Below are 17,611 nucleotides of genomic sequence, written 5' to 3'. Positions count from 1 at the left end.
AAGGGACTGTCAGAACAAGAGAGCTGTGGAGGAGACGGGTGTAGGGCTATGAGGCCTGCTGCATGGTGACCTCCTGGCCTGGCTGCAGACATTCCATGTTGTCCCTGAACTTAGGGTTCAAAGGGCAACTGTGGGGAGGGTGGGTGTGAAATGGGGGGCATTGTCAAATAGAGCAGGAAAAGTGCCCACTGGTTGTCCAGGCCACATTTCTACAACTCAGAAATGAAAGAAGCTGGGTGATCGCCTGGTCCAGCCCCTCAGACAGGGCTGGGAGGTGAAATGATTTGCCCAGTGTTGAGGCCTCATTCACGGTAACATGACTGCCTCTGGCCTGGAAGCCTGAAGCCCTCGGAGTATGTTTGGAGGCTTTGGGGTTGTTAGGATGGAGGGGGGGATTTAAAATGATTTTCTGGGTCCTCACAAGCATTGCTGTAGCGCTCCCCCCATGGGCACTCACGAACATTCACTGAGGACTTGCTATGTGTGAAGTAACCCCTGGATGAGAGGCTGGTGGGAATACAAAGGCCAGAGAAGACTCTGTTCCTCAAATCAGTGTTAGCCAGGGCTGTGGTGTCACAGGAGGCTCAAGTCCTCTTCCTTGGAGATTGTCCATGGTGGACCTAACCTAATTGGGAGAGCTCTTACAAGAGGAACTGGGCCTTTCCGAAAGATGGTCTCCTGCTGGCTTTGAAGAAGCAGGCGCCTCTTCATTTTTATTAACACGAAGTCAACTGATGAGTAACCTAATCATAGGAGTGACATTTCACCATATTCACAGGTCAGGCCCACCCTCCAAGGGATGGGATTGTAGCGGGTGTGGGGCCAAGAACCTTGGGGGCCATCTTAGAACTCTGCCCACCTCAACTCTCATCAACTCTAACTCCCAGGCTCTCCCACCTCCAGACAATACTTCACCAGAAACCAGATTCATTTTGTTAAAATGCACTTTATGTCATGTGCTCTCCCATCTAAAGAATGTGCCACGGTCTGCTACTTCCCCAAACAATGAGTCAAACAGACTCCTAAGAGAAGGGGACTTCTATCCTCAGACAGCATAAAAATATTTCAAAATCTCTAATTATAGTTCCTGAAAATCCTGTTCCTTTGGGTCCAGGGACCCTTTACCAATGACTAGGGGCCCAGGATGGAGTTCAGTTGATGGTGTGGGTGCCCTGGGGCCTGAGGAAATTGAGCCAGGCAGCTGCCTTTTCCAATGGCCACCCAGCATGAGCCCTGAGCATCCCCTCCTCTGAGCTCCTGCTGGCCACCCCATCACCTTAGAGGAAATGGCATGTAAGCAGTAGAACTCTTCATTAGGTCAAAATCTTCTTTAGTCAGTTAGTAGTAAAAGACCACATTTTATGGCATAAAAAAGTTGGTTTGGGAGTGCTCAAAGCATAATGTACCCATGGTGCCTAGTGTGAAATACAAGTGTTGTTCCTTAGTCCCAATCAAATCAATGCCAAACATCTTTGCTGATGTTCCAAGTCATCCATTATTTAATGAAAAGTATCAACAATATAAATGTCCAGATTACAGAATTTAAATAATTCATCCGTACATTGGAATTTTATGTATCCATGAAAGAATAATGCCATATAAATATTCTATTGATATGACAAGATTTTCAAAACATGTTCAAGAATCAAGTTCCAAAATAGAATATACAATATAACCTTTCTATATACATATGCACATATATGCATATATCCATGTATATGAAAATATGTGTAAATATATATACACACATGTTCACAAAGGAAAAATGTCTAAAAGGATAAAAAGTAAAATGTCAAAAATAGCTAATGCTGCATAAAAAGATTGTGTGTGTTTTTTTTCTTTTTATCTATTTTCTAGTTTTTCTTCAGTGAACTTGTAGTGAATATTATTTGTCCACTCAGAATATCACCTTCCTTCTTTTGGGGGACTAGTCCTCCTCCAACTCTAAATATGTGGTTCTTGTGAAAGTGGCCTTTGAATAGAACCTCTGTCTGGCTACATGACTGGACCAGGGAGGGGCACGTGACACAGGCCAGGCCAATCAGAATCCTTACCTGGAGTTGGGAGGAAGTGTGCTCTCTCCTCTCCGATTGTAAAAGGCTGTAAGCTTGGAGGAGCCTAGACCCATGGGCCCAGCTCTTTGGGGACAACTGGCCTGAGAGAAGAAAGTTTTGGATATAGAGAAGAGATATGTGTTACTTTGGGGTGGAGTGGGAGACTAGAGCCCAGTGCAGCCTGCAGAATGTACCAGAGCTTACGTATCCACACAGTAAATGCCTGAGAGGTCGGCAAGGATTGTCTCCTAGAGAAGCAGATCCGCAACTGGGGGAAGAGAGGTGGAGATAAGCATGGATCACTTGGTCATGCAAATTGTCACTTGGAAGGATACAGACAACCTAACCCAGAGAGAATGAAATAAATTTCAAAGTGGGGAGGAGGTGGGGGGGGGTGGCCAGTGGGTAGGAGAAGGGCTCTAACCTGTTGTCACTTTAGACAAAGCCCGTTTATCTCCTATCTGCTGTTTCAAAGAGATAAGAGGGTGAAGGCTAATTTCCTTCCAGGGAGAACAGAGAGGAGCTGCATTCAACACATACTTGAGCACCTACCATGAAGAAAGCCTGATGGCCCAGACCTGGGTAGGGAGCTGCCCCAGGCCCTCACAGGAAGCCTCCATTCCTCTCCAAGGCGTGCAAGTCTGACAGGACTCCCCTCTTTTCGTAGTTGGAGACTATTCACAGGCGGATCACCTCTCTGTAAAATAACGTATTTTTAACATCCAGGGAAACAGGTTAAAACTCTTTTATCTTTTTTCAAGGCACAATTTAAAGAGTATTCATCAAGCACTTGCGATGTAGTAGATACTATGCTAACCTCAGTGGAGGCAGCGGCAACTGAGACGCTGTTCAATTCTTGTTACCAAGAAAAGTATTAGGATTGTGCTTGGTGCTGCGGACAGGTTGGGGTGCTGGGAAGGCAAATGACTAGGGTCCTAGGACACTGGAAAAGACTTCTCTGAGCCAGCAACGCTTAAACCGAGGCCCGAGGACAGAAGTTACTCAAGTGAAGAAAGGGAAAGACTACAGCTTTGGATCACATGTTAAGAGATCCTGTGGTTCATCTAGCAGGTCTTTTGCAGTGTTAACTCTTCTCCGGGTAACCGAGAGACGTAATCTAAGGGGCACCTAAACCAGTTCTAAGGCATTTACACCTTGAAGGTGCTGCTCAGCAAGTCTGAGGTGTTCCCGAGGTTTCTCAAGAGGTAGAGACACGTGTAACAATCCAACATCTACTCCTTCGGGGGCATTCTGTACACCATCTGGAACTCACAACAGTTTTGCAGAGGTAGGTTATCAAGACCCACAGTGTAGAGTGGAGGAGAAGGAGAGGTTGAATAACTTCTCCAAGGTTGCCCAGGAAGGAAGTGGTGAAACGGGCCCGGGGCCAGGTCTGCGCGGCTCCTGCAAAGCAGCAACTGCCCAGGGCGTGAAACCTACATCAGCCACCACAGGAAAGGAGCGGAGCCACAAATGGTAATTGAGAAACTTCGACTCCAGGAACATTTCTGAAGGGTGTGTGTTGTCTGCACTGGTAATTGGGCAATTTGGGACTAGAAGGGTCCACGAGTTCTCAACGCTCTGCTTCTTGAAGGCTTCCTGACTCGCGCATCAACTCCAAGGACAACGTGAGGGAGGGATGTGTCCAAGTGCCCCTAGAGATGGGAAGATAAACAGACTGGTTCCTGCCTCGGACGGCTCAGGCTAGAGTGAAGACACAGTTCTGCAGCAGTGATAAAGGTGGCTGGGGGCATGAGGGGAAAAAAGAGTCATGTTTGAGCTGAGATGACATTCTTTCTCATCTTTCAAACGTTTAGAGATGGATAATTATGAGCAGCTCGATACTCACTGCGGCTGCCCTCATTTCAACATGATTTCCACTTAACAGTTTTTATCAAAATCATCCCCTAAAGTTTTTCTTGTCTCTTTAATCTGTGACTAATCACTCTGGGATAAAACCATCTCCAATTGAATCCCAAATCAGTTTAAGATCTGTTACTTCAACTTTGCTGGTTCTTGCAGACTGAATAAATACTTTTAATTCAATTTTACTGTCAGTCACTCCAAGGGAAGGATAATGGATCAAATTTATAGGCCATTCCAAACTGAGTCTTATACAGCTCTTTTGTAAAGAATTTGAGTTTGGAAACCAACATTTTAGTGTGATGTTGAATGCTATACATTAAAAAAATGATTATTCATACATCTCTATCCTTTCTTTCCCCTAATAATTACATCATTCCTCTCTTTTTGATCTTTTCCAAGTTCCTGGGGTTGATGGCGCTATATGTTTTGGCTCAAAGAATTCACCATCTGGGAAACAAGTTATGCACTGAGATCTCCCTAAAGGACAGACCATATGTATGAGCTCGTTTCTTGTACTTAAATACTAACATGTGTTTCACAGTTAATTTAAAATTGGTCTACAATTTCTCTTGAATCTAGGCCCATTCATATGTCAGTTGTTATTCTGGGTAAGCAAAGGGTACATCTGACTAAAGGCCTAATTTCTCCCCCTATGAAATTCTATTCACAATCACTTCAAAACTACTGAAGTTTTGCTGAATCAATGACTCTACTTCCAAATTCAATAACTTGAAATAAAATTTTGATATATTCCTAGAATCTCCAGAAATGTTTAGGTTATCTTCAGAGGAAATAAATTAAAAACCATTCTTTAAGGACCAGTATTTATTTAGTATTTATTTTATAATGTTGGATTCTATTTGGTTATTTTTATGCTAACTTCTCTGGTAAATATAGATTTAATGGAACATATGGAAGGTTATAACAACGATATAGCAATCTATTAAAATATTAAAAATTTAGTTATAGCACTATGTGACTGCTTCATAACCACTGTAATTCTTATGAGATAGAACCAAAAATATTAACAACAAAGCAGAAGCCACTTTTCCTGAGTGCTTAAAACAGGAAGAAAAAATAATGCCCAAATCTGTCAGTGTAAGTTGTAAGAAAATATATTTATTTTTTTCCATGACAATACTATGATAAAATTGTTAAATACATGCATGTTTTAAAAACAAACATAAGTAACATCTTTAGAGTTAACAGCCAAGCATACTAGTTTTACATTTTAGGAGTCTTAGTAATAGGTTACTTATATTCTATGTTCTTGCTATAACCATGTTTTCCAAAAGATATGGAAACTAAATTCTGAAATTATATGATGATATAAAATGTCCAAATTTTCCATTTTAACAGCAACATGATCTCCAAAGTTTCATAGGGCAGAAAAATACTTCAGTTGTCATCTCTGTCAGTGGAGTTGTTTTATTCCACATTAAACTTAGAATTCTGTGAATCAGAATGAATTATACAAATATACTGCAATCTATAGAGTTTACTTTCTGTATCTGTATATTTAAAGGTTTCCTTATACGGTTAAGCATGATTTTAGGTAGAGAACATCACAACTGATCATTAAGGTTAAAAAAAAAAGTCTGTAGTGGTAACATTTCAAGAAATGAAAAAAGGAACAGTTTCAGATCTGCAGTTTCTCCCTATCTTTCAGCTACATTTGCACACACCTGACCAAACAAAAATTAGTAAACAGTTACTAGTATTTATAAAAAACGGAAACTATTTAACATATAACATCCCCTTTAAAAAAACACTCATTCTACAAACAACCTTATAAAAGACAAAAACTTAAATCTGTTCACAGTATGTGTATTTTGTAAACAGTAATTCACTATAATGCAATTTTGAAAGTAAAAAATGATAATTTCCTAGCATTATAAGGACCTCTGACTTATGGCCAGCAAATGAAAGAGAAGAAAAGGTAACACATTCAAACTAGGAAAGTTGAGTATTTTAAAATGATTTTAGCTTGAGACATACTGTTTAAGTGGTACCATCCCAAATTTAGGATGTCTTTCTATCTAGGCCAATCTTTTTCAAGCAATTCCAAATTGAGACATATTTAAGAAAAAGCCATGCTCCTTTATGAAAAAATAATAGGATAAAACAAATCCCAGGGTATCATATGATACCTATCTTTCCACAACAATGAACTGAATAGGGTTTCTTTTTTTGTGTTGTCTTCAATTATAACGTATTTGCATTTTTCCTAAATATTATGTTGGAAACAAAAACTTAAATAGAAAGATATATCATAAATAATAGAGAGAAGTATTTGGAATCAAACTGGGGACAGAATATTTGAAAAGAATTTTTATGAATATCATTATTCAGTATTGTTTTCTATGATCGACTGTAAAAATATTAATACTAATGTTAAACCTAACAGTTAATGTGTTCATGTTTTAATGAAAATTGTATTACCACCTGGAAATCTTTAGATCTTTTATAATGCACCACTGGAATGCTTAGGAAAAATAGTAAGTTCAGAAACTGAAAGTTACCCATTTAAAATGGGTTAATTCTAAAAGGAAGTACATTTTAAATGTATAAGGAAATTCAATACATTTAAGTGAGCCATTCACTCAATTGTACCAAGTATTTGGGGCCAAGTGCAGCATAAGGTCTATGCTAGTGTTTTGTTTTCACTTCTAATTGGCTACTGTAAAGGCAATCTTAGAAAATATATGCAAATGTAATAAAAATCAATTTCCATGTCAATTAAACACTTTTTGTTTTTCCTCTTCATGACTCTTGGTTTTTACGGTATTTAGTTATAGCAACCAAAAAGTAATGTAAGTTATTACTGCTTTGTATTTGGTTAATATTCAATCAGTCATAGTTTACTTATTTAAGAGCCTCTGAATTCATTGTTTCTACGGTTCTGCAGCCAGGCACTTGCATATAAAAACATTCAGAGGGTTTCCCTCTTAAAATACTACTTTTAATTTTCATAAAAATGTTGCACAGTTAGAATTTGTCTTGTATAGGTAAATTCTGTTTATAACCTGGATAGTTAAAATCCAAAATATTGACGTTCCTAATATAGAGAGAAACAAGCACTACTCGTGGTTAAAAATAATAGAATCCTGTCATAATTCAACATAATTGCAAGGATTTGGATATATTCTAGATCAAATCACACCCCCTGAAATTTTACCACACACAATAAAGCCTGACATATCAATTAATTGAATATTGTTCTTAATCCTTCATACTGGCATTAAAATAGTTCATTTGTATTATAACTAGCATGAATATGATCATGTACTAGTTAAGACAAAAACACTAATTGAAAACAAAAAATCTCACCACCCTAGCCAAATAATAGATTTAAATATTATTAATAGCCCTGGTACATAATCCATGAAGATATAAATAGACCAAACTCAAACCAAGTAATTTCCAGTGATATTCTAAGGTCATGTCTAAAAGATGCATTTCCAGTTAAGTTTGGCCCCAAATCATTTTGTTCTGTGAAAAATTTTCTTCTGGATATAAAAGATAAGATGGGCACGGTACCATGAAACTTGGTTTCAGCAGGAAATACCAGTTTAAAATAAATGCTCTGAAGAAATACTTTATCAAGAAAATGAGTGCTTATATTAATCAATTAAGTTTACAAGTCAATGTGTTGTTGGTTTGCCAGAACACATGCTAGCTGGTACAAAAATGTCCCAAGTTGTATACCCATCAAATACAAAGAAACTATGAACACATAAAATTAGGGAGAAATACAATATCTAGCAATGCTTTTGCATGAGTCTTGCCCAAGTTTTCACTTTCACCGGGGAGCCACTTCTAGAGCAGAATTGAATCTTCGAGGCAATAGTCTCAGATCTACACAAGCTAGATCTTGATAGAGTCCACCTTCCAGGAAAACTGTTGAATCTGCACACTCTGGGATGGAACTCAGTCAATAAAAAATTACTCACTGAACTTCCGCTATGTGCCTAGTCTCTGTAATTAACCAGTGATCCCACATTTTACTCTTGAGATGCCCAATTTAATGCTTTCAAAATAAGAAAAAAGATTTTATAAAAGATATACAAATTTTAACATGGTTCAAACCAAAACAGCAAAAATTACATTAAACAAACAAACAAAAAGTTGTATGAGATTATGTGTCTGAGTAGTAGAAAAATTTGAGATAACATTTTCTGAATATCGACATGTTAGGGAGTACTTTAATTTCAAAATACCATAAAATTGATTTCAAATTCTCTTTGGAAGAAAATGTTCCTTAGTCTCCTTCACTAAACTACATCTAATTATTCAAATACAGAAAGGACTGTAATGTTCTTTAAATATGGACGGTATGAAGACAATTAAGAAATGACGGGACTGTTTTCCAACAAGAATACAACTTGCATGAAATTTTAAGAATGTGACTTTTACCACAGTTTCTGAGAATGCAAGAGGACTAGATGTTCTAAATGCAATCCTTCAGATCCATGAGCCGTGAAGGTAATGCTGGTATGGAAAATGAGGCTGATACTTCCGCCCTTAAACTTTCCCAGGAAGGGTTGCTTCTCGGTCTAAGGTGCAGGAACACAGCACCTCCATCACCTAAGCACGTAAACACATGCCAACTATCCGGATACTCAGGCCACAGTCTCAAATCCAGGCTTCTACAGGTTGAACACACTGATGATTTCAATTGTATATGGGTACTACTCCATGCAATACATAATGTACAAGGTCTATCTAATGTCAAAAGCCTAGCTAAATCTTCTAAGAATATTTTTATATTAAATATTGTTTACTTACGAGGGCCACCCATAAGAGAAATGCAGTCATAATGACCACCAGAATCTCCATTCCTCACAAAGGAAGCTTGATTTAAAATTGGCTTCCAAGTGAATTGGGTTATAAGAGATGTGAAAATGTGTCTATATGCAGTATTATTCAACATAATGGAAGATAATTCTAGTTCAGACATTTAGAATTTTCTAACCAATGATTGGGCCTTAGTTGAGGAAAGAGGGATTTCCCTATTGTTTTCCCAGTCAGGAAGAGCTGGAGGGAACACATCTAGCCTCCCATCTAACTAGCCTTTAGTTACCCATCCCCCAGGGAGAGGAGCTAATATGACTGGACAGAGCATGGCCACTATTAGACCACCTTTCACACTCGTGCATGGTCCCGCCATTGACAAACAGTGCACATTTATGTGTCTCCAGTGCCACAAACAACCGCATATATGACAAAGGATGTCCTCTCTCTCCACCACTCCCTCCTCTCTCCCTGTGTTAAGGCTGCACCCACCTGCCCAGGTAATAACTTCCAACCTGTAGAGTGGGTCTGGGTGTCTTCAATTCAATGGGGAAAGACAAGGAAACCTGCTTTGGCCTCAGACCTAAACTACATTCTTCTAAGCGTACAGCAAGTTATAAGGAGCTTGCCCAGTCTAACAGAGCTTCACTCAGCTTCCCATGAACTTAGCGATCACTGTGTATAGAACTCCAGGGGCAGAGGACAGGTGAGTGGTACTCTGAACCTTTTGCATACAGGAAAAGCAGTGAAGTTTTAGACAGAGTGGAAGGACTCAAGAGTCCCAGTAATAGTTACCATTAGCTAAACAAATGAGTCGTTATATGGGTTAGAAAGGGCACTGGATCCAGATGGTTACAGGTGAAATGCATATATACTGGTGACAGAATTCAAACGTGTATATATTCAAATGTTGTCTGGCCTTTTCCCATTATCTTGTTAGTGTAGTTTAGACCAATAAACTTCTACCTCCGCCAACACTTATCCTCAAGAGATGAAGTACAGGATCTGTAGATTTCAACAGGGAATGAGGCATGAGCTGGGGGCAAGAGGGGTATGGTAACGACAAGCTTTGGCAGGGAGAAAAGGCAGCCCCAGGTCTGAGCGTCTGGGGTGGAAGCTAAGAGAAGGAGCCCAAGAGGAGAAATAAGAAGGCAGAGCAAGCTCTGTTAGGGATGGCTCTGGTCTGATTCATTTTCCACTGCTGAAAATCTCTATGAGCTCTTATATAGTTTTAATATACTGTGTGTGTACATAATTAATTCCACTTCATTCCACATGTCCATATATCATGAAGCTCAGGAATTTAGCTGAATTCTAGCAGTCAAAATCAGGATTCATAAACAGAGTACCTAAATAGATTTTGTCCCTTGTCACCTTGTGGCTTTTTCCCACAACACGATTTTTATAAAGATACATCATGAGCTAGAAAAAGAATAACTGATCCATTATGTGCAAATACATTACAGAACCTCAGATGATAAAAAACAGGCATATCTTGACTTATTCAAATATTTAAAATTTAAGTACTTTTGCCTTAACTATCAAAAGACAAAACACATAGACAACACGAGGGCAGGGAAAATATAAGATGCATTTTTAGTTTTTCATTTTGCTTTCCTGAGAACCACATTCATTCTAGACATCGCTTATGAAAACCAAGGGTGAGCAGAGGATGGTGTGAAGACACACGTCTGTAGACGGCTCACAAAGTAACTGCTGGCCCTCTAACATAGGTATGCCTATTGAGTCAGGTCAATTTCATGACATTTCATACAAAATAGCCCTTGAGTAATTGTTCCTGTAGGAAGTATTATGTTTTTAGTTTTATATTTAAAAATTTGAGGACTGGATCAAATAGTCCAGACTGATGATCATTTAAGAGGGAGGAAATGCTAAGACACACGATCAGGAGGAACACTTGCTATGAGGTGTCAAACATCATCGCTGCCTGAGCGACTAGGGCTCAGGGCATGGCCTTCTCAGGAGGAACTGGAGCCAATCAGAACCACATGGATGGCTAACGCCACTAGATATTGCTTAGTAGTCATCTCAAATAGTAAACCATTGGAATCACGTGTTTATGAATAATATTGAATTTGCTCATATACTTATAAAACTGACACTACATCACAAAAAAAAAAAAAACCCGGAGTTTTTAAAAACTTTGATCTATAGTCTTAGAAATTTAAGTTTTAAATATCAGGGCAACCAAATGCGATAAGGGAAGCTAGCATAAAAGCTAAAAAAAAAAATGGAACGGTTTGAAAAACCCACCAAAGCAAGAAAGCACGATTCTGATGTGGGCGGTCAGTGTCACGCTTGTTTTCCGAGTTTGAACCCCTGAGAAAACTGTTTGATAACCATTATACAGTAGGTACAGGAATAGCACACTTTATCAAACAAAACACTAAACAGATGTCGCTACATTAAAAATTATATTAATTTTTGTAAATGCTGTGGATAGAGGAGAATAATGTGAAGTTTTAAAATCTGTGCTTGGTTTTCATCTAGAATGGAGCAAATGTCAGGTCAATAAACATCAGCTGTTACTATGACATTTTCCTCCCTTGCCTGCAAATCTGCTTGCGATTCCATAAAGTACACATATGAGAAAACCATTAACAACAGGTTAACAGAATACGGTTTCTGTGGGATTTGCTTTCCATGTACGGACTAGACGGTATTAGCCTTGAAATGCTTCTTAAAGGTAGAGCACGTGAGAATTCTTCAGCTCAAATCACAAACAGCTTGAATCTTGAGTTGTGTGGCTGGAATTTCTTAGTTACTCTACTTTGGCTTTTAGACTACATTGAAAGCACACTAACACTTTTAGCGTAACTTGCGCGCAGTGAAGTCCACCTCACTAACAATACTTCACAGGATCCCTCCAAGACGCCCAGTGCTGACGCAGCAACACTAGCAATGAGAGCTTATTGAGATGGCAGACTGAAGTGACAGCGTGACACTGTTAATCGTTTGGTTTGTTCTGAAAAAAGTTTGTAAAGGACCACCCTCCTCCATTCGATTTGGGAGAGTCTTCATCTTTAGGAGGAATCAAAAATTGTCGGGAGTTAATGGAGCACGGGCTTCCAAAAGAGACAATTTCACTGTTGCTGTCTGTGGACCTAGGAGAGTCTGGAGATACTAAGTTCCAAGTATTTACATTTGCCTGAGGTCTGTAACCTGCAGTTTTATCTAAGTCGTCATCTGCAGCTAGATCTTCTACAGTAGGAGCGACAGGGAGGTGCATTTGTGGCTTATAGCCTGCCCCCCCTACAGGGTCGTCTTCTTGTTCTTCCTCTGGTCTTGCTTGAGGCTGATACATGGACTGGATGTCAATGTAAATGACCTGTGAGGCCCCTCCGGCTTCATCTGCTCCCGGGTTGGGTATTTCTTCCTCAATGACTGGTGGGCAATAGGACACAACCACGTGGTTTTCAGGTTCTGCGTCAGAGCTGTCTTCTGGACGCTCAGCCACTGGAGAAATTATCTCTGTATCTTCTATTTTAGGAACTGCTGATCGAGTTTCCAGAACCTCAACATTATTTGGGGTGCAAGGATTCATTTCCAATGTTTTAAGAGCACTGTTTCCCTAGAAATAATTTTAAAATAATGATTAAGGATAGCACTAAAAGCCGCTGCAATGCCCTTCCTACAAAAAGGGGCATTGTTTTATGTTTTTTTCACATCTGCTTGTAAAAACTTGTCTCTACTATTCTGCAGTGCATACTAGAGCAAAGCTACTATTTTTTCTATATATTGATATTTTCCTTGCTATTAATAGTAGTGGAAAAAAGAGCACGCATGGTACAATTTAAAATTAATAATGTCACAAATTCAGCAGATGTTATTGCTATTTACTCAATACATTTTACTTATGATGACATCTGCATATTAAAAACTTTTCATATAAAAAAATGAAGCCAGTACTTCAAAGATAAATGTAAAAAAATAAAGGATTACCTCACAGACACTCTTTTGAAACTGTAACGCTTTACAATTTTCTGGGTTTGGAATATCAGGGTAGAAGGTTTCTTTAATCCTTTAAATAAAGAATGATTAAGTGAACTTAATAATTATAAGATTATCAATTAGATAACAAATAACTTAAAACATCAGGCTTATTTCGACATGTCATATGAATATTTTAATGAACATCTGAAAATGTAGAAGATCATTTTTAGCGTGAACATTTGCTAGAGCTTTCCATACAATAGACTGAGAGTTCCAATTTGCAAACTATGAACAGCACTTCTATTTCTAGAACTACAATATCTTACATATCTTATGAAAAATGGAAAGCAAAGAACTAAAATGGTGACTGTGCAATCAAGTCAAAAGTAAAATACAGGCATTGCTCATATACCCAAAATATTCATATGCAAACTGGATTAAGCATGATTGATTACTTAGGGAACATATTTGCATTATGCAGTTCTCTACTGCTCATAACAGGCTCTGGACTATTAGAAAAAGAAAGGCTATTAATCTTGATTTGCTTGGTGTCATATCATATTTATAGCTGTTAAAAAGAACTTTATTATTTGAAATTCCTGCAGGAAAAATAACTTTGTTGATGTAAGTCTGAAATGCTCTAACTTCTAAACTCTCTCATTTTATCTTTTTTTGGGTAATAAAATCATTTTTAAAACATGATTTTTGATAATGAGAATATGGTTACCAAAATAGACTATTCTATAGATCTACAACTACTACTATTTACATTTATAAGCCAAGCTTGCTAGAATACATTCTTGTCTTTATAATAAAGGATGGCATTCTTAAGGCCAGTGAGGACCGTCTATGCATGAACACAACCCTTTGCTCCACGCTCAGGACAGCTCCTGCCCATTGATCTCGAGGTGCTCTCTCCCGCTGAGCCCCTGGCTCACCTCAGCTCACCTCCTGCCACCCACTCTCTCGCCTCACAAAGACACACAATTCTTCTCACTTTCTCCAGAAGATCGAGCTTGTCCAATTTCTGGGCCCTCACAGAGGCAATTCTCTCTGTCTGGAACATTCTTTTCCCTCTCCTTACCCTTTGGGACTCTGCTCAAATGAAACTCCCCAGGGAAGCCTTGGCTGACCATCTCCAGCAACACGGTTCCCCCGCTGTTCTCCTCATGGTGCCCTCCTTGTACCCACTCACACTGGGCAAGCACGCTTTATTGGATGATTCTCGGTTTAATGTCCATCTTCCCCACTACGCTATGAGTCTATAGGGACCATTTTCATTTTGTTCACCCCTATGTTCCCCTTCACATGGGAAGGGTCATTCATATTTGTTGAATAAATGAGTAAATGATCAGATTTTCTAAATAGGTCACTAGGACAAGTGAGACCTTAATCATGCAATTACATTTAATTTTGCATATAGCTATATGCATATTTACGCCTATAAATATGTTTTTTGAGTACAACTGCTATTACTTTAAATTATTAGTAAACACAGTAGGGAAAAATTTACACTTTTACTCTACTAATTTTAAAACCTTTAAATAATATGCCATGTTTTCGCCTAATATTAATCCAACATTAATTCTGACTAAAGCAAATATTTTTCACTAACTAGTTTCAACGAAAAAGAAGTACTTATTTGTTGACACATAAACTAAATAATCATGCCCTTAAGAACAAAACAGCACGAGTAAATGCAGATACCATTACCATTCTCGTTTCCGATAGCAAAGGATACTCGTTACCACTCCAACAATGACAGCCACTGCCACTGGGATGAGAATGGCAATAATTAATCCCACAGCTGAAAAGAGAATATTGCAAACATTAAAATCACCATTTTTAGTACTAAGTATAGAATAAATTCATATTAGAAGATATTCAAGTTGGTAGATTATTTGAAGAAAAAAAAATCGTAACTATTCCAGGGACACTGAAAAACTATTAAAATATAACCTTTAAGTATTTAAAACTTTGTTATACTAATACCTAAATTCTTTAGAGAAAGGTTTCTCAATCTTGGCATATTGACATTTTAGGCCAGATATTTCTTCAGTGTGTGTCTGGAGAGGAGGCTGCGTGTGCACTGCAGAAAGTTTAGCAACATCCCTGGGCCTCTAACCACTAGATCACAGTAGCACCCCCCAGTTATGACAACCAAAAATTTTGCCAGGTACTGCCAAGTGTCCCCCAGGAGGCAAAAACTGCCCGCAGTTGAGAACTATATCCTCATGGTCTTTTATTTAAGGGCTGTGCACAAACTCCAACTCAGGGCTAGAGAATAAGCCTGTGATCAAATTCAAGTTCTTTGCTGTTGACAGTCAAGTCCATCCTCTTCTTTACTTTCCATCTCAGGTTTACAAGTGTAAAAATGTGTACTTAACACATTTTTTTTTAAGGATATTTCTTTCATTCTCTCCTGGATATGTTAAAAATCACATTAAGAATAATTAGGGCAAAAAATTTTAAACTGGTTGACCATTATATAAATTCAACACGAATTTAGAACTGTAGACTTCAGATGGATCCTTAATTCATTAATTTCTTAGGTACTCTTTAGGAAATAGCTTCACATAACTGACAAGAATTAATATGAAGTCATCCATGGCCTTTTAACACTTCCCTCTACCCACTATAAAAATGCAACAAAATGTGAAATTTTAAAAAAGCGGGGTTCTTACATAAACAAAAATTGCTAGAAACACTACGCATTTAAGTACAGAAAGCATCTCAATGGCAATATTTAACTTACAATTTTCCTTTGTCACAACAAACATGCTCTTCTCTGGGCCCATTCCACCATCCGTATAGGCTCGCAAGACCAGATGGTAACTTGTTTTACCTTGAAGATCAGCAATTCTCAGTGTTTTCTGGGATATGTCAGTAATATTCTTCACCTTTATGTCAGAGCGACCTATTTTTAAAGTGAAGAATATTATTACTGATCTCTACACCATTTTAAACACACGGTAACTCACACTTTGCACAACCACATCCTTTTTGAGTGAGTCCAGTTGCTGGCCATCTCCAGGGCGAAAGCCTGTGGAGCTGGCCAGGGCCATGTTCAAGTTGTACCTCTGCCAGTCAGTAGCTATGTGATCTGGACCTATTATTTAGACCACTCTGAACCTGAGCGTCTCTAACTATGAAACAGAATATCATGACCTGACCTCACAGGGCTCTATGAAGTTCTCATACACATTCTCTAGAATAATGTCTGCTATAGAGCAGGCAATCAACTAAACTCACTTCTCTTCCGGTTACTAAGAGCATGAAAAACCACCACAAGCCAACCCCACCAGGCAGGGGACGCTGTCCCGTGGGCTGCTCCTGTCTATGAGTTGAGAGACTCCAGCGAACAAGAGTACAAATCAACACAGATTACGTCAAACCACTCAGGAAAAGAGGCAGTGTACCTGAGCTCTCACAAGAGCCACTAGCGAGGAAGCCTTTGAACCATCTCAAAAGAAAGTGTGAAGAACCATTATTATTATTTTGTGTGTGTGAGGAAGACTGGACCCTGAGCTAACATCTGTGCCAATCTTCCTCTATTTTGTATGTGGGACACTGCCACAGCATGGCTTGATGAGTGGTGTGTAGGTCCATGCCCGGGATCCAAACCCGCAAACCCCAGGTTGCCGAAGCAGAGCACATGAACTTAACCGCTAAGCCACCGGGCTGGCCCCTAAACCATTATTTTTAACAATTTAACCATAACAATGCAAGAAGATAGTTTAAAAAATTAACTTGCACTAAATGGCTAATAACAAAAAGTAGCAGTTCCCTCCTGAACCTTCCTCTACCACCCACAACCACTTTAAAATCGTGTTATCAGTTTCTTTGGTTATTTACTTCCATATTTTGAAATACACTTAGATTGACAGTGCTTGATTTTTCAATTTTAGATACTATCTACTCACGTCCTACAAGGCAGATGAAGACTTAGCTCTCTCACACTACCACTACCCCTTCTCCCCCACAACCCACATCATTTGTATAGAAACATCGAATATTTGATAAATTCAGTGTTGACATTGTGATCATATAAATATGGATTACTGCAAAGACAAATTGCTTGGTATGATCAATTATGTTTCCTTTCTTGTCTGTCTGTTGTTATAACTGCTTTTTTTCCTCATTGGCTTGATGGACCAATTCCTAATTCTTGCACATCCTCCAAAGAACCTTCAATACCATTTTCCACATGGTCCAACACAACAAAATCCCAGGGCCATTGCCCTCCCCTAACCCCTGGCGCTCTTCCCTCCCAGGGGCCACCTTCCCTGGAGCATCTGCTCTAGACTGGAAGCCTTCTAGGCTGCAGCCATGTTGGAACTCCCCGTCCCACTATTTCCTCATGCTGAAGGAGGGTGCATGGGTGAAGGAAATATCTGCAGCCTCGTGTATCTACAAATTCTACTCTCGTATTGGTTGACGGATTGGCAGAGTATAGAATTTTAGGTTGAAAATAATTTTCACTCAGTATTTTGCAGACATAGCTATGACATCTTCTAGTATCTGGTGTGTTGCTGAGAAGTCTGCTGCCATTCTTATTGCTGATCCCTTGCACATGAGCTGCTTTTCTCTAATTGTTCCTGGGACTTTGTCTTTATACATTAGATGCTCTGAAAATCGATGATGACATAGCTTGGCACAGATCTTTTTTCTATTTATTGTACTATGTACTGAATGGGTCCTTTTACTCTCTATGCTCAGGTCTTTCAGTTCCAGGAAATTTCCTTATGCTATTTCTTTGATAATTTCCTTCTCTCCGTTTCACTCTTCTCTCTTGACAGAACTCCTATAAAGCGTGATAGTGCAGGTCTTGAGAAGTGCTTATCTGTCTGTGATTGTTCCTTTTTATAGCATCATGTCTTTTCAATAAATACCAGTATAGCTCGACTATCCAAGGAGAGTTTTGTTTTAAATTTCTGTTTCCC

The 17,611-nt window shown here is 38.8% G+C and overlaps 1 protein-coding gene across 1 annotated transcript in view; it reads right to left on the bottom strand.

Annotated features, from left to right (window-relative positions):
- Positions 1-9,621: 9,621 nt before the first annotated feature.
- LIFR (LIF receptor subunit alpha) overlaps positions 9,622-17,611 on the bottom strand; it is a 69,781-nt gene continuing 61,791 nt past the window's right edge. Inside the window, exons 17-20 of the mRNA XM_058564202.1 lie at positions 15,424-15,585; positions 14,382-14,475; positions 12,678-12,756; positions 9,622-12,306 (exon numbers count right to left, since the gene is read on the bottom strand). Coding sequence (XP_058420185.1) covers positions 11,683-12,306; positions 12,678-12,756; positions 14,382-14,475; positions 15,424-15,585 — 959 coding nt within the window. The 3' untranslated portion in view covers positions 9,622-11,682. The remainder of the gene's footprint in view (positions 12,307-12,677; positions 12,757-14,381; positions 14,476-15,423; positions 15,586-17,611) is intronic.

The sequence above is a fragment of the Diceros bicornis genome, chromosome 20 (genome assembly GCF_020826845.1).
Source record: "Diceros bicornis minor isolate mBicDic1 chromosome 20, mDicBic1.mat.cur, whole genome shotgun sequence".
In the NCBI taxonomy this organism is placed as follows: domain Eukaryota; kingdom Metazoa; phylum Chordata; class Mammalia; order Perissodactyla; family Rhinocerotidae; genus Diceros; species Diceros bicornis.
The sequence above is the reverse complement of the archived record's forward strand: the minus strand, read 5'-3'. Positions and strand labels throughout refer to the sequence as shown.